General features: G+C 39.9%; 1 protein-coding gene across 5 annotated transcripts in view; it reads right to left on the minus strand.

Annotated features, from left to right (window-relative positions):
• The window catches only part of Trps1 (transcriptional repressor GATA binding 1), a 242,737-nt gene extending 218,760 nt beyond the window's left edge, over positions 1 to 23,977 (minus strand). Inside the window, exons 1-2 of one of the 5 annotated variants that reach the window (XM_052747799.1) lie at positions 22,421 to 22,574; positions 21,514 to 21,637 (exon numbers count right to left, since the gene is read on the minus strand). Coding sequence is in view for 1 of the 5 variants with exons in the window: in XM_052747796.1 (XP_052603756.1) it covers positions 22,421 to 22,430 (10 nt within the window). In the remaining 4 variants the exon portion in view is untranslated. Of the gene's footprint in view, positions 1 to 4,004; positions 4,027 to 21,513; positions 21,638 to 22,420; positions 22,575 to 23,079; positions 23,630 to 23,860 lie in introns of those variants that run through there. The other 4 variants (XM_052747800.1, XM_052747798.1, XM_052747796.1 and 1 more) reach the window with 4 other exon arrangements.
• Positions 23,978 to 24,889: the final 912 nt, after the last annotated feature.

Genomic DNA, 24,889 nt, shown 5'->3' on the forward strand with positions numbered 1-24,889 from the left:
TACATGTAGGAATATTCTGGCTCATCCATTTCTGAGTAAAAAGACATAGGAGGTAGTGTCTAAATAGCGGTTCTCAGACCCTTTGAGGGTCTCCTTTTGTAAACTCTTGGTTTCTAGCAATTCATTCATAAAACATACGTAGATGAAAGAGAAGTCCTAGTCATGCCATCAACACCTTCTCCAATCCCCTACCTAAGGGACATGTACATTTTACGATCCACTCACAGGTCTAAAAGCAGCACCTGCCAGCAAACACTCAGAATTAGCACTCTGGCTAGGAATGTCTTTACTACCAGATTAGACAACAGTCCCACTGGTTTGCTGCACCTTCCTCCCAAAAATCTCAGTGGACATCAGTGGCCCTTCTTGTACCACCACTAAGAAGTATCTTGTGAAACTGGTCTATTTTTTAATGCCTCCATGGCTTTCCTGCCTGCACTGTTTCTTAAGCAGACAATTCTTCAGAGAGGTTCTGCTGAGTAAATGTTACAGGGTGTACACAATCACATAACTTCTCTTTATTGTTTTCCCCAAGAAACACTGGAAACCTCAGTATTAACAAGATGTTTTATTCACAAAATGCTATGATCACATAGCATTTACTTCACATGGGGAAAGAAAGTCAATGATCAAATACCCAGGAAGGACCACACGACATCTGAGACTCCAGCCTTCAGAAGAACACTGGGTGTATTCTGACAATGCTACCACACCTCTTGACAAACAGGACAGTGATTATTTCTGAAGAGGAACTACGTGAGCCTCTGCGGAGAAGAGGAAGAAGTGTCACGAAATCACCACAGAAAGTAAGCCAGGACAGGAAAAGCCTGGCTATCAAAAATTCATGTGACATTTGAAAGAAATTGTGTGTATTAAAAGAAGAACTAACTACCCCCCCCACATATACACATACAAAAAAAAACAGAATGATTGTAGCAGAGGTCATCCCAAAACATAAAACACCCCAAATCATTCCTTTCAAAATTCTGTACAGTTCAGGATAGCCTTGAAAAGAAACTGAAACATAAGAGAATTAACAGACCTACAGTATGAATGATGCCATGGAAGTCTCTGGAAATACTATGATGCCACATGTTCCTACAAGTCTCAATTGTTCCACTCTATAGATACCATAAAAGTATATTTTAAATTAAAATAAGACCTTAGAATAGCAGTTCTCAAGCTATGGGTCACAACCCCTTTGGGGGTCACATATCAGGTATCCTGCATATCAGATATTTGCATTATGATTCACAACAGTAGCAAAGTTACAGTTGTGAAGTAGCAACAAAGTCATTTTATGGTTGGGGTCACCACAACTTGGGCAACTACTAAAGGGTCCCAGCATTGGGAAGGCTGAGAACCACCGCCGTAGAAGCACCATTTTGAACAGGGTGATGAGCACTTCCATAGTTAATGACATACAGAAATTAAAAAGATTAGAAACAGAACAATCATTATAATTACTATGATCATAATAAATATTCACACGGCCCTTCAGCATTCAGCAGGCCTGTTCAAGATAGGTTATCTAAATTGCTCTTCCTCTAAAACCTATGGGCTATTAGTCAAGCCCACAGGTGGGAAAATTGCAAACTTGAGCGGCCAAAGATGCGCGCTAAATTTGACTTTATTACACCAGAGCTACGCCGCAGAAATAAACACACAGCCACAACCGGCTGGAATTCCACACGAAGGTGGGCATTAACCTATTCTAGACAATGGAACATCCCAAAGGCACCAGGGTACCTGAATCTTCTATAGTTTCATTTGCACTGGGCATACACCTAGGTAACAAATAAGCCTAGAAGCAGGTCAAGTGTGCAAATTATAGAAAATACAAAACAAGACAAAAGGTTAAAAAATATTGTGGTGCACACTGATGGCCCAGAAATAATGAATAGGTGCCTATCACTAGGAGCGGCTCCTTCAGCCGAGAGAAGGGATGGCACGCTCAAGTCTTTCCTATTTGTATAATAGACCGGGACCTTCTGGTGCTGGCTTCAGTCCCACTGTCGAATGGGGAGATTATTTCATTAGGGGGGTTGAGGCCAGGACACTGCTCATTAACAACGAATATGGTTGACATTTTATCATAAGATTAGTACCTACCTTTACATGAATTCCTTAAAAAGATTTGCTATACTAAGTCGGCATGCACTCTCAAGGGACAACTGTTTGCTTTTTATAAAATAATCTCATTTTGATACTGTGCCTTGTGAAATGATCTCATCTGCCGGGGCCTGGTAGTGCACCCTTAGCATCTGAGCACCTGGAAACCAAGGCAAGATGAGGAGCCGCAAGCCACTCGCTCTCCATAAGGACTCCAGTGCCACTCTGGATTGCGCAAGCGGACCTTCGAACAACCACCAGAGAAATGTCTCAGCTCGCGTCAATTAAAAATAAAAATAAAAAAAAAAAAACTGTTATAAGTGAGAGCGACGGTAGACGTGAACCTGTTGCATGCTATAAAGGGATATCCAAATATCTTTGCGTTCTTGACGATTTTTAATTTTAAAATTAATGAAGGCTTCGGTGTACAACCGTGGTCATCAGAAGCTGAACTGGTCACCTCACATCCAGGCATGTATCAATTATTTCTTTTGGCTAATGTTAGGCACCCACAGACCTTCGAGGCCAAAAGGAAGCAGTTGGATACAAATTATATGAATCAATAACCTTCAATCTCTGCTAAATACCTGTCTGAGGAAGACTTCAGGGCAGTTACACTAAAAATAACTAACTGCTGCTACATGATACACTTTTAATAATATGGAGTTCTAGAAAAGGACATTAAAATGAAGGCTATAAGGAGCATTTCCTTAACAAGAAATAACTTTAAAAGAAGGTTAATAATGTAAAGACAAGTAAGCTTGACCAGGAATTCAGCAACTGTCTTCAAATACATACTTTAAGAGACTGTAAAGGCACAGAACACCAAAAGTATGGAAGGTTCAGCCACTACTAAACAGTTTCATGTGCTAATAAAGCTACTTAATTATAAGGCACATGGCGATTCTGTGCCTATGACTGTAGGCCTGTTTTATTCATAGCTTTCTGATTGAGAAGCCTGAGACACAATGCTCCCTTCTACTCTGTGTGTTCCTGTCCCTAAATAAAGTTCCAAATGAAAAACCCTGGGAAAGCAGGTCGCTCATCAAAGGCTAATCATAGATTTCTTTAATTGATGAAAAACTAGGGCTTCAGTTCTCTGCAGTGGCAACTCTCGCGGTTTGCAGGGCGATCGCAGGTGAAGAACAGGATTTAAAGATGAGTCACTGTTGATAAACCCATCTTGGGGGCTGGCGGGAGGAAATCTGAGCGCCCCGTCATCTCGGAGGGCAGGGCGGCGGCAACAGAGGAAGGCGCGGGGGAGACGCAGGGAAGGGTCGGCCCGGGAGGCCGGTGAGAGCGGAGCAGGGCGGCCCGGCAGGCTGAGCAGCACCAGCTCCCGCAGCACCGCGCTCCACGCCCACCGCCCTGCACGCGCGAGCAGCCCGGCTCCCGGGCCTGACCCGGTTCTGAGGCCCTGGTGCCGCTGCAACCCCAGCCCCTCCCGAGCCCGCCCGACCGCTTCTCCTGGCGCCGCAAAGAAAATGGACCCGGAGGCTCACCGATCTGAGGCTCCCATTTTCCACTTCGCCTTTAAAAAGGGTTTGGAAAGGTACAATTTTTTGACTCTTGCGTCTAGTTCTGATCAAACTATCCCCGGAGCCACACTGCACTGGTTCTTTATAACTCTTCCGAAAAGCATAATTAAAAAAAAAAAGAAAAAAAAAGCTATAAAGCTAATAATTGATTTAAGGAAATGCTTAGGTCTAAACCAAACCAAGCTTGCTTTTTGAAGTCTTTGTAACATTCACGAGCCACATCAGAATTCAAGGTTGTCCAGACCCCATTGTGAGCATTAGTTCCCCGAGAGTACAAATACATTAGGAAACGCAAAGCATGAAGATTAACAGGACAGTACCACCTCCCCGTGTCATTCAACAACTTCCTCTTACCAGGGTTTGCTGAGCACAGCCTTTTTACTGTAATGGAGCCAGGAGAGGCAGTTACTTAAGCTTGTGAGTCAGAGTCTCTCTCTCTCTCTCTCTCTCTCTCTCTCTCTCTCTCTCTCTCTCTCTCTCTCTCTCTCTCTCTCTCTGTCTCTCTCTGTGTGTGTGTGTGTGTGTGTGTGTGTTTACTAGACACTGCAGCTATCGCAACAGAAAAAAAAATAAGTTATTTGTGATGTTTCTGGATTGCTACTCTAAACATGTTTCAATGCCTTGTATATAAAGGTGACAGTTTATCTCCTAATAATTGAATTATGGCCTAAGAAGAAATCACAGTGGCACAGTGTTAATATGACGAAGTGGCATCCTCTAAAATCCGACTGCATGAAGCCCGGCATTCTGATGCACACCTGCAATTTCAGAATTCTAAGGGCTGAGGCAGGAGGATGGAAAAATCTGAGGCCTTGGGTATATGGTGAGGCCTCACCTCAAATAAATAAATATCTCTTACCATACTGGATAATACCACAGCTGGGACCTTGCTCATCCACCAGCAAAGAACAGACTAGAACAGCTTATGGATTCACAAAGGCACTCAGTACAAATCCCGACGGCTGCTGTTTTGGCTACATTTTGAAGTCTGGACAATACGTGTAACTTCCCTGACTGGTCACCCCTTTCTAAGGTCGCAGGTGGGGACAGTACACTGAACTGATGTGACAGTGGCCTTAGTGGCGTGCTTCACAAATGTGCACCATGATCTTCACTGTGAGGTGTCCTCTGATGAAAGACAGCCCTCCTCCTGTTCAGGGTCCCTTTTTTCTCCCTGCAAACCTGACTCTCCTAAGACCTGTGGCCTCTCTTACCTATGTGCAGCCAGTTTTTAGGGCTTGTAGCTCATCGCTATGCAAACTGAGCCGGTCCAGCCTTCCAGCCAAATTTGCATGCCCTCTGCTCCTCGATTTTCACAAGTGAAAACTAAGCCCGACACATTTAATAATGTCCTCCTTCCCATCATTAAAGGGCACCACACAGCTTTAGCAGACAGGAAGCTAGCCCAACACACATGCTGTCCAGCTGGCAAATAGAGGCATCTTCAGCAGCAGCCACTCCTACAGACACTCTGATAAGGAACATTTTCATGGAGCCAAAACATACATTTCCTTCCTCAATTTCTGCTTTTAGCAGACATGAGAGCTGGACAGTCATGTCAGAGATTATGAAATGGCAATGAAGAGATTTTTTTTTTTTTTTTATAGCCACCAAGGCTACCAGAACAGTGGGGCTAAATTTCGCCTACTTACTTGTAACCAAAAGTATGCATCCCTTCAGTTGTGGAAAAGTACAGAGGATTTAAAAACCCCTGTGTATTAACCAGAAGGCACTTTTCAGTAGAACTCTTCCGACTGTTGCTTAAAGGGTGCAAAATACAGGCAGACAAGACTTCTACAAATCCAAATGTCTCCTTCAAAGGATTCCTAAAGTTCCTGATAAATAAAAGGTGACATCACAAAAGTATGTCTGAAAAAATGCAATTAGCTAAGGTTCCTGGGAAGCTTTGGAATGTTTGGTTTCCAAGCAAGAAGGGGATACAGAGGAATACGAATCCTACAAGTGAGTCAGCCACAGAAGCAAAAGAAATTTCACTGGTAGATCCGCTCCTGGATGTCTCCATCACAAGGGGAGTCTCCACAGGGGTTTGGGGATATATAATAAAAGTATCACTTAATCATTTTCCAAAGATGTTTAATATCTGAGTGCTGAGTAGATTCATATGTTTAATCCAAGGAGCTTTCCCATTTTCAGATAAAAGAAATGTTTTAGTTAAAAATAAATAAAATTACTTAGAAAAGATCAGGAGCTAGTCTGTAAAAATCGGATTAGCATGATTACTTGATGTTGAGATGAAACTAAAAGTGATTAGTAAGAATCAAATATTCAGAAGTCGTGGCTACTTTTATTCTAGCATAAAAATGCTGCATTATCTATAATCACTTAACACTCTATTGGTCATTTCTTAGGAAAACATAGGTATTTTTAAAAGCAAAGGGAATTCCAACATCCTCTTACTGCCAGAACCTGGACATCTTAAAGCAGGGATCACTATGCTTCTCCTAGATCTAATGGACTCTGCTCATCAATAACCTTGTTGGATCTTCTGAGGGTGTAAGTCCTCATTGCTCCCTTAGCACCTAGGCATTGAACTTGCTAACAGGACACTATCACTGTAAAGCCAAAGCAAAAACCACTGTCCTTAAACAACATGACCCAATATTGGGCCTGAAAAATAATTCAACATCCGGAAGTCCAAATCCACATGCTTGACTCTTTACTGTGAAGACTAACATCATTCCCCTTATGATTTTGAGAACCCATCATTTATCATCTTGAACCTTTGAGTACACCCGTGTCTCAGAGACAGTACCAGTAAAACAGAGTATGGCAATCCCAAATCGTGACTCTGTAGTGTTCATATGTCTCAGAGCTTGCTATACTTCAGTTTTCTGGAGACAGTTTTGCTTCGTTAGGTAGCATTAGTCATTAAAATGGAGTATTTGAAAGGACCCTGTAAAACGCAACATACTAAGCTGTGACCAGTGCTATTATATCTCAGGAACAAAACATCAGGGGGATTTTTTTCAAGCAGAGTCCATTAATTATGTAGCACCATATAATCCTTTTCCTCTGCAAAACCTAACAATCCGATTTCACAACTTTCTCAACCCCAGAAAGCCCTATACTTTTCTGCATTAAAAAAAAAAGAAATATTCTTTCTCAAGTACCCACTTAATACAATATTTAAAAAAAAAAAATCTGGGATGGTTTGCGCTCCGTCTCACTTTTCTCAGGTTTTCAATGCCGAGATGATTCTTGTTTGGGCTACACTACAGCCAGAAATATAGCCCAGTTTAGGGCTACTTCCATGTAAGTGAGTGAGTGGAAGACCTCAGGAGGAATGAAGAGGATTACAACAGGAAAGGCTGGATAAAGGGTATGTCATAAAGACAGAAGAGCGTCACCAAATGTGTGGTTGAGAATGCCCAGGGACCAGTTAGCACTCCACTGAGGACAGAATAGCTGGTGCCATTCAGGTAGAATTGGTAGACTGAAAGCCTTAAGGAGGGTCCCGAATGTCAACGCAATAAGGAAAAACAAGTTTACAAGCAAGTCTTGATGGAAGCTCAGAGGCGGGATGGAACTGAAGGGGGAGACTCTGAAATGATTTCATGCGGATGAAAAGCTGGAAGCAGAAAATCTTCAAAGAAAGGAAGACACTGAGAAAAAGAAAATCAAGGGCACACTAGAAGGGTGACTACAGAACTGCAGAGCCCTGGTAGCTGAGCCCAGAGAGACACAGGAGAGGATGACAGGCAAAGGAGACAAATCTGATCACTGCAATCAGATGGGAACTCCACTGGGGCTTGGCTTCTGCGAGGCCACTGGTGACTCGCACAACACTGTCTAGAAACAAGGAGGCCTGGCACACTTCACTCTGCTGATTTACAACAAAAGAGAACCAAATCCGGGCATCCGATATTTCCTCCACTCTCAGCTTATTTTTGTAGGTGGTTCGGTTTATCTTTAATCTGAAAAAAAAAAAAAGGAAGGCTGGATTCCACATCGGACTTGGAAACATTGGAATCGATAAATCTCTTAAAGGTAGCCTTTCACTTTAGCTGGGATTTTTTTTAAACTGTCTCAGCAACTGTATTCAATATTTGGTGAGTGTTACCTAGGCTCCATGCTGCATGAGTCCCAACCTATTTCCCAGCTTCATTAGCCATAGATTACTTACAAAGCTGTACTTACACTTTTCCTACATTCCAAGAATGCTCCATAAACAACTACAACTGGATTATAACCCATTTAACTGCCTTCTATAAAACATCTAAGATAGTCTTTGTTCACAAATCTGTGTCATGAGAACAAGTATAAAACAGTCTAAAGACTGCCTGAAAAGGAATTTACTTCAGTAGGTGAATACATTAACAGAACTGTGATCCCAGAGAAGCAAAAGTAGTCAAGCATATTATGGCTTATTGAGAGAGCAAATTCCTGAAGAAAATGCAATAACCTGCTATTGTATGTCCTCAAGTAAAAGAAGACAAATAGGTGCTTGATATATAGAGGGGGAATCAGTTGGAAAAATACACTTAAGATGATGTTGAGAAAATCATTAAGAAGAACTTGGAGAAAGCAAACATTTTACCTTTTCTTGCTATAATTGCTCAGGTACATATTGATATTAAATTATGATTTAAAGTCGGAGTAAAATAGCAAGCTCAACTATACAGAGATACTGAGTGAAAAGGAGAGAAATACTTGATGGCTATATAACAGCAGAAGAAGGGTTTTAGCCCTTCAAACAGTATGATAGTATGCTCTCCAAAGCAAGCAGGGGGGAGACAGTACTTGGGAAGACTGGAACCACTGTCACAATGCCTCTTCCATTTATTTAGAAGAACTACTTTTAAACCACTCCATTGCATCATGACTTAATTGATAATTTCTAACCAGAAAAAAAGATGATTACTTTCCAATAGGAGACTGTTCCGTTTTAAAGGAATACCTGTTGATAAATTATTCATAAAAGCTTTCACCTGAAAGAAACATCAAGGAAAGAAGAAAAAAAAAAAACCCAAGCAAGGGGAAAAAACAATAATAAAATAATAACCACCTGCCATCTGGCTAAGACACAAAACAAAGAAAAGCCTTGAGAATGAAAGCATCCGTCTTCTTCCCACTGCAAGCAAGATGAAGGAGGTTCAGGAGCTCACCCTGGACCAGCCCAGCCCAAGTCCAGAGCCTGGCAGCTCCTCCTGCTTCCTGCACAGTCACTACTGGAGCTGTCTGCCACTGCGCCAGGAGTGGCAAGTGTAATTCCTTACTTCATTGCACTCAACACCATTTTGTTTTTAATCCAGGACAGACACACTGCAGCAATAACCAACCTGTGCCTTTCTCTTATGAGGGACCCAATTGAATTTAGAAATAAACCTTAAACAAAAACAAGGAACTTAAAGTTTGATTATGCTTCATAATTCGGTAAAAAAAAAATCTATACTTCAAACACACCAAATGAAAATTGACTTGATTAGAATCAAGAAAAAAAACATTAACTATATCCATATTTTAAGTCCAAATCATAGCTACATATGTAAAGCAAATAAATCAACAAAAGCATTGCATCTATAACTTAACCATTTCATTTTAGCAGAGTTGAAGCTGAAATACATCCACCAGTCACAGGCCAGGACTAAGTGGGAAAGCATTTATTATAATTTTTTTCCTTGATCTTTTGCTAAATTGTTTCTATATTTTCTGAGAGGTTTGTATAAAGTGCTGCGAACAGTTTCTTAACCACATTCAAATAAACTATCCTCATTTTTCAGGCCCAATCTCAAACATTCCCTAGTTTATCATATAAAGATTAGAAGTCCTAATTCAAATGGACCATTGTTTTCATTGGTTTTTATATTGATAAATGTTGAAGATAATTTAAACTAAAGTGAGGAGTAGCAGAAGCTTCCTTCTTACTAACGACTATGTCATAACTAATTTTTCAGTCTAACTGGATTTTATGTCAGCAAATCTAAAGACATTCACATCATTGAGTTTTCTAAAAGAAATGCTATACCTAGATTTCCACAGAAACTCTGACATGGGATAACTTCTCTTATACCTTTGCATCCTGTATCTTCATACGGCATTGCAAGAAAGAGATATATCAATGAATTCATTATATGATCACCAAATTCTTGCTGCATACTATTGATAAAGTGAATGGCACTTTGATTCTCATACCCATTTGTGGAGGAAAAAATAAAGATTAAAGAATCTTAACTATTAAGCAAATTTTTGAAATAAACCTGGAAATTGTCTACTGATTAGCTTGTATTTATTATGAGGATCATTCTTTTAGCCAAGCAGGTGGAAACCTTTTATTATACCTTTAGTTTTCTCCTTTGTAGATCAAGATTAATGCAGTTAAAATGGAATTATAATTTAAGTAGTTTCTATCATTCAAAATAATATAGGACCCCATGAATATATACAAATTACAGAACAAAGATCAAGACAGACCACAGCAGATTCCTGACTGACAAACTAAGGAAAGTCCAGCCATTAGGAAAGGGACCTTTCTCTGGTCAGAGTCTGCTTCTCCATAAGAGCTAGTAAAAGATGACACATGGAGAGTGGTATTCTACCTTTTGAGGAAATTGGAAGCCCATACACTCATGCATATGCACGGCAATCTCTGGTAAAGGAGATGGGGAAGAAATTATAAAACAGAATCACACAGCAAAGATAACTCAGTCGGAGTGTAGAATTGGTCCTGCGTGTGTCACCTCAGGCAATTCATTCATTCAAGCGTCAGTTCCCTTTATTAAATGATTTCCCCATTGTAAATCTGTTGAAAATGTACATTCTGTTTATCCCTAAAACTTCGCAAATATCTTTAACATATCATATTTTGTCAAAGTAAGGTCAACCTACTATTTCTACAGTGCTTTTCGAAGGAGTGCATCGCCATTTTCTTCTGCATACAACAACATGAAAAGAGCCTGTTAAATTTTTCACTATCTTTAACTACGGGCTTCAAATTAAATCTAAAAATACTATTCTGACTTCATTATTATAATTCAAATTTCAAATTGCAGTTTCAAAATAACACATAAAATGTGATTGGGGGTCCTCACAGTGTCCTAACTCCCCAACCCTGATGAGGCTCCAATGCAAGGTTCTGGCTAAATTCTTGCCTGACATCACAGCAGACAAAAGAGGAGGTGACTGCTTGAATCATTCCCACCTCCACCAGTGGAGACACCAAGCTACTGCTAAACACACTTCACTGAGAATGCAAACAGTGTGGTTCCTTCCAGGGAACAGCTCTCGGGATAGTGAGTTTACAACTTGGTGTCACTCTCTTTAGGAAGTAGTACATCTATAACAAATGTAAAAAAACAAAACAAAAAAACTTGTTTTTTTTTTTTCCTCCATATAAATAGAGCTGTCATTCCTCTATGGTCTCAGCTTCATTTATGTACATAACCATAATTTAAGAATGCCCATCATCTTCAGGACAGTAGTCAGAAAAAAAAAATGCAGGTGTAAACAGAGAGACTTTTCTTTATACTTAAACATCCTCCCATTAAATATGTCCCAGGGAAGTCTCTGCTCCATACAGAAGTAATTCTAACCGAGTCACTGATGGTGTTTCATATTTTCTTTCTTATTCTGGAGAATTCCATAAATTGTTCTTAAATAGAAATCAAAGTTGGTTCAAGTTTGTTTTTGCCCCAATCAAAACTTTAACACACAAGTATAAAACGTAAGTAATACTCGAGCAAATATCATGTCCCTTTACACCATTCATAGTTTTCAATTAACTTCAATGATTAAGTACATGACTTTTCCAAATCACTGTTTTCTGAAGTAAAAAGAAAGTGTGATAGGACACAGGAAAGGATTTCTCCCTGTAGTGACTCCTGACAAATGACGAAAATATCTGCCAGGGTGTGGTTTGAGAAGTGAGCTTGCCGATTCCTGGATTTCTCCTGTATCAGAGTTTTTAAAAGATAACAGGACAGGAAAAAAAAAAGAGCACCAAATGCATATAAAATTGGTTTGTATTTTACAGTAAAGAACAAAAAAACAGCAACCTAAAAACAAAAACAAAACATGCTAAAAAGATTAAATATTTCCTCCCCTAAAAAGCTTTAAAGAAAAAAAAAAACTTTGCTATTTTGAAAGCAATGGACTTCAAGAAAGAACATTTAAGCAAACATTTATCTAAAAATCAACCCAGAAGGTAGGATGTCAATTTGGTAATAACAACAGCACATTTCTCGTTTGAAAAATCAGAAACTTTATAAAGACAAAAATTCAAGTTAACATCCCTGTGATTAACTCTAGGGTTGCTTAGCCAAGAACAACTTTCTGCACTTAAAACATAAAACTGTCAGTTTCCTCTGCTTGGAGACAAAACACACAAAAGCAAACATCAAGTGCTATATTTTCCTAGACATGAAAGACAGAACTAACCTGACTGATCACTCTAGATATTTCTACCCATTGTAACTGTCACACCAGAGAGGCTGAAAGTCAGTGGCAAATCCCCAACTGAGGACCCACCTTAGAAGACAGATATTATTCTAGTTTATGTTACACCCCAAACCTTGATGAAAATGCAGTCCCTCATTCAACAGTACCAGGTCTGTAGACAAATATGCTAGCAGCTTCTGATTGATGTCACTGACTAATGCAACAATAAACAAGTAAAATTCTCATAAGACCTCCAAGCGCTGATAATGTGATAGTTGGCATTCATCTCTTGGGAATCTAAAACACACCGGTGAGCATTTTTAAAGTCCCCTCTCTTCTCCGCTACATCAAGATACCACACATTTCAAGCATCATCTGTGACCAAGTGGTCCAATTCATACTTAAAAACTTGGAATGCTGGGTTGGGTAGAAACACTAACTAAAATTGCCTTAATCTTTTTGCCAGAAAAAGTGGTACTCATAATTATTTCCAAATTATACCACAACTTTATTTAACTTCATTTGGGGTATTTCCTCACAGAAATTAAGTGTCAATGGCCTGCTCAAGAGCAAACAATAAAATCAAATTATTGTTTTGCTGTATGTAAACTTCAAGTATTTCCAATATAACTGCCCTTCAAATATAAATATCATAAAGAAATGGAGATTAAAAAAATCCTCCAGCCAGCACATCTGTCAAATAAAGGGGAAATTCTTAATCCTTTCAAAACTGGAAGAAAAAAAAAAAAGACTTTCTCAAGCAAAAGAAAAACCTGCTGGTAAAGTATGGCAGAATAATCCAGAGACAGCATGCTTGGTCTCAGCACAGTTTTCTTTAGCATCCTAAAGTCAGCTACATCCTGTGGCCCATGATCTCTGCTTGCCCTTCTGAAAGCCATCCAGAGGATTTTCAGAGAGGAAGGATTCTGGTTGTGCTTCCAAATGCCAAATTAAGTTAAAGGGACTTCCAGTCCTGAAGGAAAACAGCGCAGTAGCACAGCAGAAGCTACATGGGGAGTGCTTGCTGTCACGCGAAGCCAGAACTGTAAGTGTGACCCCAGTGGGGTTTATCTAAAATTCCCAAGGACCACAGGCTAAGAGGTCAAAGCTTTCTGTGTCAAAAAACCGTATAAATGAATAAAGCCACATGCTGCAATAATGTCTGACTCTACACAGCCCATTCCCCTTATTGTTCAGAGGTTTTTTTTTTTTTTTTTTTTTTTTTTTTGTCTTTAAAACAAACCAAAACCTGTAACAGAAAAACAAGGAAAACCTGGTTAGGCTAATATCTACCTTCAATTCTCTACTTCTAATCATAGTCTGGGTCAGTCCCATTTTGAAATGTTATTATCAGTGATATATCAAAACTTTCAAGGAGTAGTAAGAGCATAGATATATTGAATTAAATGTCAAATACAAGATAGTGAATAATATTCTTAGGATAAAGAGTGAAGAATGTATACATATAATTGTAAACAAACACAACACTAAAGAGTTAAGATTAAGACTTCAGCAAAGACAGCATGTAAGATCATGTACATAGGTTTATTTATAAAACACACACAAATGACTTTTTACTTATGAGCTAAAATTTTCGAGTGACAGCTTCCTCCTTCATAGTGTATCAAAATGTTTTTTAAAAAACAATATGTGTTAATTAGGGCATTCTTTCAATAGAGTAAATTAACCCCTAAAACCATAACATTTTAAAACAGAATAAAGAATGATAGTATAAAAAGCAGAATAAACAGTTTATTGTAACTGGGGTTTTGATGGCAAAAAGTTTCTTACTGCAATTTTCCCACATCTTACACTCAAAGAACGCAACTTTGATAAAAACGAAAAACTTTTCTTAACAATTTACTTTAAAAGTACAGAATATTTTATGCTTACCAGGCGGCTTTACCTGGGTAATTTTCTAGAACTTTTCTACTTCTGCAGACCTAGGGAGCAAAGTTTGCAGTAATCCTTACAGACAGACTTTGTGTATCCAATAGTGAACATAATCATTTCTGACTATTCATTTAAAATTTTAAAACTGTATAGCATAAAAATTCATCATCAAAATAAAGAAGACAAGTGAGGTATAAAGGCCTCAAAATTGCATAAAAAATTAACTACTGAAAGAATTACTAATCGTTCAGAAATGAGAATATGCATTGTAAAAATTTAGTAGTATGGACATTGATTAAACTTAATATATTTATGACCACCCACCCTTAACTTCCATCAACTGTGTAACATCATTTATAAGTAAAGTGACCCAGATTCTCTTTCAGCAATCATTAAAAGCAAACACTAATAACAACATTTTATAGGAGCACTTATATGTTTAGAGCTACTTAGTATTGAGATACAAATAGACTAATCTTCCGAAGCTAAGATAATGTGTGGATCGTGACATCACAAAAAAGTAAAATTTGTTTTTCGTTTTCTTCAGTCAACCTCACGTTCAATGAGAACCAAAATTGTAGGTAATTTAACTCTCAAGTAGGTTCTGGGATGCATTAAATAACTTAAAGGGACATGAGAAAGATTAATGTCATTTTTGAAAAGATGCAGTTTGATAGAATCCCTGGTAGTGACCTCTATGACAAGAGAACACAAACATGTGCACATACATGTGTGTAGTTAGTATCATGAAGTCAGAGACGCATGAGCTGTACTAATCTTAAGATAGTAATATGTGTCCCTTCTGCACATAAGCATATCACATAATAGAGAAATTTGATTCCCCAGACCAACTCTGCCATATGTATTTACATTTATTTACACTGAGTATAGATGTGTTTCTAATTCCTATATGGAGGAAGTGATATTGCAATTCACATGAATGCTCAGAAAGTCCTACTATAGAATCTAACAACAAGGAACAAACTCTATTATGAACATTCACTGATTTGTAAACTTCATAGTCTGTCCAAATACTATAACTAAAACCAGCTCTGAATGAAAACATTTTCATCCCTTGTTTTCTACATTTAAGACATTTGTATGTTTAAATAAGTTATATATTGTCCTATATTGAACTCAGTCCTTGTTATAATACTCAAACTTTTAAAAAATAGTAATAATATCAACATTCTTAAAACTTGGGACATTTACGTTAGGGAACATAAATGTTTATTATATTATACTACTCATTACACAATTATAAGTAATTAATAGATAAATCAATCATTAAGACAAATAAGAGAGCTATGCTCCTTTCAAACTAAAGCAAAAGAAATAAAAACAAGAACTGGGAGCATTAACATATTTCCTTCTAGTGATATCAACTATAGTAGGCTTAAAGGGCAGACAATGAATCATCTGTTTATTTAAGTGTTGAATAAATGGAATATATGCTAAGTTCTGAACTGACTTTAAAGTATTTGGAACATTTTCCAGAGCCTATTTTGACTGTGTCAATTACCTAGTTACCAACGTTGTTGTATTATGTTGCTTGATGAACTAGGACATCCAGCAACCCTCAAACCAGTATTACAAGCCAGGCAAATAGCATCACATTTGGGTGACGCACAGAATCCATCACCCTAGGGAAAAACGCATAGGCTCAAGAGTACGGAGTCTTTACATGTTCCATAATATTTCTGCATAACGTTTTAAGCTGATAGAATTGTAAACTGTAAAGTGCCTTTAAAATCGTATCTTCAGAAAAGCACTGTCACTCCCCACAGAAATGAGACTTTTTCAAAAATGTTCTCAGAACAATACTTAAAATACACAATGAGGAGGCATTTTGATTTTTTGGGTGGGTTTTTTTTTCCCTCTTTTGAAATTTCTTAGTAAATTCTAAATACATCTAAGTGCTATGGAAGCGACTGATTCATTATGTCTAATGGCCACAATCACTTCAAACTTCTAGCTTTTTTTAAAAAAAAAAAAACAAGTCATGTATCTCTTTAAAAGATTCCTGTTTAAAGCACAGCAGGTCATGATTTAGCACATTAAATTCCACCATCAAGGTGGATCTAAGTATTACATACATAAAATACAGCTCCAAGAGCATGCACACATCGCTGCAATAATTCAAAGACAGTACAGTCACCGTGGATGTACCAAGTATCCACAGGCTTTATACTATAGAACTCCTCTTACACTGTAGGTAGCCTCCTAAAAACTACCAAAGAATTACACAAATCAAAATATGTTACCTTTGTTCAAATAATACTGCAGCTCATTATATAACAGAAAACACCATCCTTAATCGCTCAGGAACCAAGATAGAGGTGGATGCTTTGAGTGGGGTGGTGCAGAATGGTTTGAGGCAAAACCGAAACATATTGTTTAAGTAAACCTTAAGGGGAGGGGATCATATGCGCAGTTGATGGATTCTTTTTTTTTTTTTTGTATCATCTTCCACAATGCCTCCCCTTACCCCTCCCCACCAATCCACAGTAAACAGGCTGCTGATATTAAAGAGCTGCAATCTCCAAATACCTCCTTCTGCCTTTTCCCGTCTTGCTAAACTTTATAACAATCCCCAATTTTGAAGTATCAGACCAACATTTATTAAATAATAAAAAAAACCTTCATGTCAGACATGACTATGGTTTGAAATTTATGCTTGCAAACTTTCTAAAACTTATTAATTAAATCACAACTGAATCCAATAAACTTGCACTATGCTAGTAGAGCAACATACAGTTAATTCTTCTAGTTTTCCCTGGAAAATACTTAAGCGAAGGAGCAGTTATCGAAGGAGGAATCTCTCGGATACGAATGAAAGTCTGTAGCTCTCACAGTAAAATGCCGAGAACAAGCAAAGCAAATCAAAATTGTCAAATTTCTAAGAAGAGAACACTCCGAAAGTCTGAACTATACAGAATACTTTGGATAATTATAAAATTACTAGTGACTACTCTTCCGCTCCGAGACACCTCATTTTCAGGGTATATTATTCTTTAGGGACTTTCTGGGTCTGGAAGGGGTGAAAATAACAAACTCACAGATGAAATTTGCTATTACAGCAAAGACTTCAACCTCAGCAACTGTTTGTGTCACACACACGTCGCTACTCAGTTCTGCCCCACAAATGGGAAGGAGGGCCCCACTTCTGGGTGGAGTAGCTTTTCCCAAGGAAGGAAATACTGACACAATTTTTTTTTTCTCCCCAGAAAAGATTTTTCTGTTTGCCAACTTCTGAAGTTGGCCCCTGTCAATCAATGTGATCAAGGTGTCTCTTAAGCAGACAAAGTTATATTTCCCTGTGCAAATTCTGCATGAGAGAGAAAGATTATTAAAATACTATGTGATAAATAAGGTTTAAAGATGCCACTTAAAATTCTCAGGATGAAAAATGAAACACTTTCAGTAGGAACATACTGACCCTTGAAACTAATACTTTCAATATAAAACTGCATTTTGGTAACATTTCATATATTTTCCTTCCTCCGCACATAAAAATGATTAATGTCACAATTAAACTTCCATATTTTAGGCTCTCGGTAACAGGTGTGGCATTCTCTATATAAACATATTCATTGACCTGTCACTATTGATAACCTTCATTAATTAATCTCAATTGAAACAAAAACCTGTTTTTTTTTTCCTTTCAAATAGTAAAGAAATAAGGTAACACAAAAATCCATTTTCTCTCCAAGCCCCCAACCTGTTTCAATTACAGTAACCTCAAATGCACCAACTATCACAGCGAACAACTGAAGAAAATACAGTGGAGCTCAGCAGAAAAGGGTTTTAATAACAAATTGAAAAACAAGAATAAAAATAACTGTATCAACGGAGCTTTTCTTCCTCAGGCTACAAGCCCGTTCTTACTTGAACTTTTTTTTTCTTTTTCTAAAAAAAAAAAAAAAAAAGCATTTTGGCCACCAAAACCAATGCAGAACATTATTAAAAGTTAAAAGCTACCAATTACTTCTGTCTGTTCTTTTAAAGCAAAGTTTGGCATGACGTCAGTTGGTTTAAAGAAAACAAGAGAGAGAGAAAGAGCAGGAGAGAAAGTTTCCTACTTGTATAAACTGAACACCAGGGAAGGTGTCTAGCCACTTGTAAAGTATTTACTGCAGGTTTTTAAGGAGCTAGCAACATTTTAAAAATTAAAAGTAATTTTTTTTATTCTTTTGAATGCAACATTGTGAACGGCCAGCCTTAATGTTTGTATTTCAATTATACCTTTGAATCAAAAAAGTATTTCAATGATGCTTCAAATCTGAAGTACACTGATAATTTCATCTTTGTTTTTGGTACTTGAAACTGCTGGGGGGGGGCAGTGAAAAGAGGTGGGAAAATAAAAAGAACTCAGCATGGCGATGCTGTGATCGTTCCAATAGCTACTATCACTAGCAGGCTTCTTCTCTTAACTAGTTCTTAACAATTCAAACAATTTTCAGTGTCTTGAAAATTCAGTAAAAGCCTTTCCTTAAGCCCAAAGATCTCTTTCTAACCTAAATCAATTTCCGCATCATTATCCCCTACAGACAAACAAAGCAAAGGTTTGGAAATTCACTTCCCAGGGAAATAAGAGCCATTAAGTGATATAAAGACCCCCAAAGTGGCCATAATTGTATCATTTGAGGCCTCACTTATTGAGGTCATCTATAATAGAATATTTGATACAAATAGCTTTGAACCAACTTACATTTAAGGAGAAAACAGGCTGTTCTCTATCTGCTACTGAACAGTAGTCTGAAAACAAATCTTGGCATTTTGGGGGACTTACTTCAGTAGACTGATCAAAGATTTTAGGAGGCAAGTAATTTTGATAATAATAAAAACAACTGCTCAGTTTTTTAAATGCAAATAATTATGAAGCATGTTAAGTCTTTTCTATACATGAGCATAAATAAGGAAACTTGGAAAATTGTGTTGAATTACTGCTTTGTAAAGTTAAGATAAGCGTCTTGATATTATAGCTACAAGGGATCCACAAATCCCATAAATTCTGTTATGACAATGCAATTCACTTCTTTCCATACATCCAAATAAAATGTAACTATTCTATAGATAAGCAAAGTCTAGCCAAGTCTGCATATGCTATCGTTAACTCCTCCATATCTCAATAAATAATAAATAAGGAAGTTTAACAAGAATAGTTAGTTATCAATAACATTTGTAATCATAATTAGAAAAAGAAGGAAGAGAAACCCGTTACCTGAAAGCTGGACCCAGGATGAACAACAGAAAGCAAGCTCATACAACTCGCCTGTTCTTTATCAAATTGATTGTAACTCTTGAGCTACAATATTTGAGACAGAACTGTCTGAGTTTATAGTTTTCTATGCCTGCCAAAAACAGATGCAGGCTACCACACTAGCTGTCCCAAGGAAACTAAATTAAGCAGAGGCAAATACCAAGTGGAAAGTTGACAGTGTGTTGAATGAATGGCTTCATTTTACACACCAGAGAATATCTTCATGAGGGTACGTTTTAATGGGAGCCAGTCATTTTATTTTAAGTTCATCGCTTATTTCAAAAATAATAATTTCCCTTGAAATCAATTATAGACACCTGTCCACAACTCTGTGAAAGTCTATTTTGTCCCATGTACAATAGCACAGTGTTTTGATATTATTGTTTGCTCTCAAGTGACGCATTAGATAATAATTGTAATATATGTATAATTATAGAAAATATCAGGAAGCTAGTTATCAATGTTGACATCAATTTCAAACTCAAAATAAAGTTCTAACTTAAAAAAAATCTGTTTCAAATTCTTTAAAAATTCTCTGTAATGTTTATATACTTCAAAAAAGGATAAAAGAGTTTACTAAAACCTCACACCCTTGTCTTATTTCTTTAATAGAAAATGCATGTATCTTTAGAAGCAAATCATGACTTCTATTTGTACTTAGACACATATACATTTAATAATAATAATAATAGCAACATTAGTAAAAGCACCACTGAAACACTAGAATCTTAAAAGCAGCTTTTCCCACCAATGCATTCACTTCCGTGTTTGGAAGGTTTTCTTATGAATGAAGATTTGCTTATGCGTCTTACAGAGACTTACAGTGAAAACTAGAATAAATTCAGGAGTGTTGTGTGACTTAAAAGAAAAAGGAAAAGAACGCCAAAGACAAAGTAAAGAGCTAGGTAAGCCACTCGTGATTAAACACACACTAATTTGGATGCCAAACCGATTTGTATGCAAGTAGGTAGAAATTTCTATAAAACTCTTCACAATATTAGTAGTCAAAGTGTGGAGCTCTGAATTCAACTTGGGATTCACGGCCACTCTGGCACTCTCCTCCACACCTTTAATGCTGGCTCTAACAAAGGACCAGAGCTACCCAAGCAGCACAATCACTGACAGAATATGAAATTCCCGAGTGACAAACTTTTTTTGCTAGGTACTCCCTACCAGTTACTCGGAGAGTGTCAGACTTAGTTACTAGGTATGTAAAAGTATTCCACGCACACATAGCCTAACATGCAAGAGGCACATTGGGAGGCCACCGACATCCGCTCATGAAACGTAAATAATATTTTGCCAATAGAGTACTGATGACGATTCCCAAGCCTTACATTTAGAGAAATCACAGCAGCACGGAGTCATCATAACTCTATTTCCTCCTTTGCAGCTCTATTTCCCCAGTACTCATATTCAGAAATAATCCTCAAACTAGCATATTCACGGCCCTGTCTATTTAACTGACTGAAGATGTTTTAAATGAAAAATTAAATTAAATTTTTAAAAAAAGCCTGCAGCTTTAACAGGAAGCTATGAAATCTACCAAAGGATAAACTCAATGAACATATAAGTTGAAGTTGTAAAGTTTGAGCATGCCATTAATAAACTTTCACTCAAAGGTAAAAAGAAAAAAAAAATCCTCAGAATGTTGGTATCATTTCCAGACTGTCCTGTCAGCATCGAAACTTACAGGAAACGCTTCATCTTCCCATACAAACCCTGTATTTATTCACAACCCTGTCATACTTGGGGAAAGGAAAAGTGAGGAAAAGCCGCATGGTGATTATTTTAGAGCCTTTGCTTTTCTACCCCAAGTGCTGCACTAACTGGGAGGGCCTCAGAGGCAAGGGAACAGCATGTAAGAAACTGCCCAGCAGTGAGATTCTAGAGACTTTCCTTCTCATTTTGGCCAGTCAAGGACCTGCTAGCCGCAGTACTTTCCTGACTGTCCCTAACATGTTTCACTCTGGCAGATCATTTCTAAATGATCAACTCTTTCTAAAACCTGCAGGGAAAGATCTCTAGAGAGACTGGTGGGTTTGCATTCAGGAGTTTACAACACTCTAAAGACTTAAGTCTTGTTCCCCCCTCTCCCCCTCGACCCTTCAGCAATCAAATTTAGTCAGTAAGGCCTAGAATGATGACCTCTTCGTAATCTTGTCTCAGGCCCTTATCTGTATTTTTGCCTTTGTACTGATTATCTCTTCCAGTCCCTTTCCTGTTCACCTGGATGGCTTACAAAAGTTCAATGAATCGGCCTAACTTGTGCCTGATTTTACTTCTCCGCTCGGCCCCTCTCTCTCCACTTACCTTGCTTAAAACGCTAGCGGTGATTTCCCAAAACCGGATAAGGATGGATATTCTATCTTAATTTGGATTCATCATTAAATCCATGGCTCTTACTCAAAAACTTTCAAAGGATCAAATCTGAGGCCTAAAAAGATATGGGGAAGTCAGCCAGGTCCTAAAATGTAGTAAGCCCAAGCAAGATTCTCTGTGAAGCCCCAGTTAGTTCTCTCTGGCCCTCTCACTTCAATGGCTTTAGAGTTCCAGAGCTGTAAAACAGTTAGTGACTTCCCTGGTGAAAGGGGAAACACCACCATCTCAGACAGGTACTCACAGAAAAAGCCTTCCCAGCCACAAAAACAGCTTTGCACTTCAAACGGCTTCCACCCCTGCTTCAACCCTCAAATTATTCATGGGGTCCTATAATCCTGGAGTTATTTGGAGGGATAGAGGTGTTTGCCTTGGCCTTTCAAAGATGCGTTTCAGACTCTACAGCCCAAACAGGAACTAGACAGAAAGCAAAGAGCCTGTCTGCCTGCATGTCCCACCGCTGACAGGCGTTTAATCACCAGCCAGTGTCCCCTGACCCGCTCGACACATGGCGCATCAACCGCACCGCAGAGGAAGTCTGCCCCTTGCTCAGCCCCTACGGAAGCTCCCTGGCTGCAAGGCCCTGCCTCATGGTACCGACAGGGCACAGACCCCTGGGCCCAGGCTGCCCTGAGCTGCCCAGAGACGGGTAGACCGGGGGATGCCACACTCTCTCCCTCAAGCCCAGCTGGGCCTTTAAGGGAAAAAAGTTTGAAGCCTGGCTTTGCAAACTAAACTCTTCAAAACCAAAAGCCAGACTATGCTGTTTTACCACTTTGGAGGGCCACTCCAAGACCCCTCTCGGAAACCCTCCCGACCCTCCCAAGTTCACCCAACTTACTACTCTGCATGCCGGTGCCTAGTCTGCTCCCCGTTTGTCAGGAGCCCCCAGAAAACTTGCAGCAGCGGCGGCGGCGGCCCCTCGGGTCCAGCCACCTCCAGATCCCTCTGCTGCTCCCGGTAGGAGAGAATTAAAATCAGCCAGCAAGAGACAGCGAGGGGGAGTGGGGCTGGGAGGGGGGGAGGGGGCACCGGCCTGAAACTTCTTTTTTTGGCAAATCGGGATTTGTTTTTCCTCCTCCCCAGCGGCTGAACTTGACCCTCCTGACTCTGGGGGCTACTGCAGTTTGAAGTCTCTCTGGTTTCCAAGGCTCAGATGCCTTAGACCCAGCAAAGGGAGCAGAGGAATTGGGGGGGGTGGGGGGGAGGTTAAGGGGAACAGAAAAGAAAGAAAGAAATCACACGCGCAAAGGAGGAGGGGGGGGAAGGAAGAAAGAAAATGCGTGTGAAACCCGAGAAGCCTGCGCTTGGCTTGCAGCACACTCTCTCCCTCGGCTGAGCTTTTTTTTTTTTTTTTCAAAGAAAGTCACTTTTAATTCCCAGGGCTCCCCGCTCGCGATCGCCCACATTTTGCGCACACTCGCGCGGGCGCAGCGCTGGCGGAACGGCGCCCCGGCCGGCTGAGCCCGCGCCCCCCCGGCCCGCCCGGCTCCCCCTTACCTGTTGATTAATCCTCAGGAACACCCTCCGCAGCCCGAAAGATGGTGGCGCGGCCGCCAGAGCCATGAACCGTCTTCTGTTGTTTGCAGAGTTGATCTTGGATTATTGGGGGGGGGGGGAGAAAAAGGTCTTTCCTGCCTCCCCCCCTTTCCCTTCCCTCCCCCCCCCCCCAGGAAAAAAAAAGAGAGCGCGAGAGAAAGAGAAAGGAAATAGAGCTAGGATGTGCCCGGTGCCGGGTGGGAGAAGGGAGGGGGTGTTGTTGGGGCTTTTTGTTGTTGTTGTTGTTGTTGCTGTTGTTTAAAAAAAAAAAAAAATTAGGCAAAGGCGAGAGAGCGATCAGGAGGACGCGAGGTCCGGAGCCACCACCGAGCAGCAGCGAGAAAGAGGACGCTGGAGATTGCAATGAGATCGGGTCTTTATCAGAAATGTTATCGCTTGTCAGGACCTCACTCTCCGCGCATTACGTCAGTTTCAAGACACCAACACTATTAATATCAAAGGAGCCTTCGCGGAGGAAAGCGCCACCCCAGACCGAGCTCCCTTAAAGAGACAGGCGCGTCCCCGCGCCGCCGCCGCCGCCGCCGCCGCCGCCGCCCCGCCCGGCCCCGAGCACCCGCCGCCGCCGCCGCCGCCGCCCGCGGGACCGGCCGGCCGCGCCAGCCCGCGACAACTGGGGACCGCGCGCGGCTCGTCCCGCCCCTCCCCTCCCCCACCGGCCGGGCTGCGGGAGGAGGGAAGCCGGGTTGCCCTGGCCAGGGGGAGCCTGGAGGCCCGGACCTACCTTGGGGGCGCGGGGGACAGTGCGTGGCAGCCAAGGCGACGCTACCCAGACACTGGTGATGCTGTCCTGGAGAATGCCAAGAACTCTCAAAGTGTGTGTGTGTGTGTGTGTGTGTGTGTGTGTGTGTGTGTGTGTGTTGGTTTTTTCTTTTTTTTTTTTTTTTTTTTTTTACCTTTCCCTCTAGCTCTCAATTAAAGGACGCAAGGATCTGTGTGTGTGCGTGTGCGCCCCCCTCCCCCGCCCTCTAATCTGTGGCTGGAAGTCCTAGGACACCTCGGCTGTCTGTGGTCAGGATTTCCCAGGCTTTTGGATGGTAGGAGGGCTTCAGGAGAACAACTTGAACTCTATCCTGAGTTGGAGAAGTGCGGACTGAGGTTGCTATGGTTTTCTGAGCTGAGAAGCCAGAAACTCAATGAGTGCTTTAAGGGGTACCACAAAACAGATAAAATGGGGACATTATTCAGTCACTGCCAGGTTAATACATGCTGGTCTTTGGGGCTTTCGAAGCAGATAAGGAACTCTGAATCAGGCATGACATTCTTTTTCTTATCACACATCTTGTTAAGAGAAATTGCCTCAGCATAAAGTTCAGGGAACGAGCAGGCTATCTTTCCCTTTAACTTCTAAAGATCAACAATGCATAAAACATTACCAAGACAGGATTCAAAGTATAGGAGGTGTTAAAAACTAAGTAAACATTTCTTGGGCGTTTGGACTTCATTTTCTTCAGTTGGGTGACTTTAAGTGGTATGTTTTTCCTCTAGTGAAAGTCAGCTTAAACCAATTTTGTGCTAAAAGGAGAAACATCCCTCTCTGAAGTACAAAATGATTAAAATTAGAATTTTTGAGAGGTACGATCACGAATCTGTGAGCTGAAGGTGCAGCGATTTCCCCCAAATATTTTTCACTGACTCTTAGATCTTCTTGCAGAAAAGATAAGAGTTTTTTAAGACATGCTATTATAAGAAGTGGAAAAGGCAATCATATGTGTGTGTGTGTCTGTGCACGCGCACGTGTGTGTACATGTAT

Source organism: Peromyscus californicus, unplaced genomic scaffold (assembly GCF_007827085.1).
Source record: "Peromyscus californicus insignis strain IS unplaced genomic scaffold, ASM782708v3 Scaffold_20__1_contigs__length_68692818, whole genome shotgun sequence".
Classification (NCBI taxonomy): domain Eukaryota; kingdom Metazoa; phylum Chordata; class Mammalia; order Rodentia; family Cricetidae; genus Peromyscus; species Peromyscus californicus.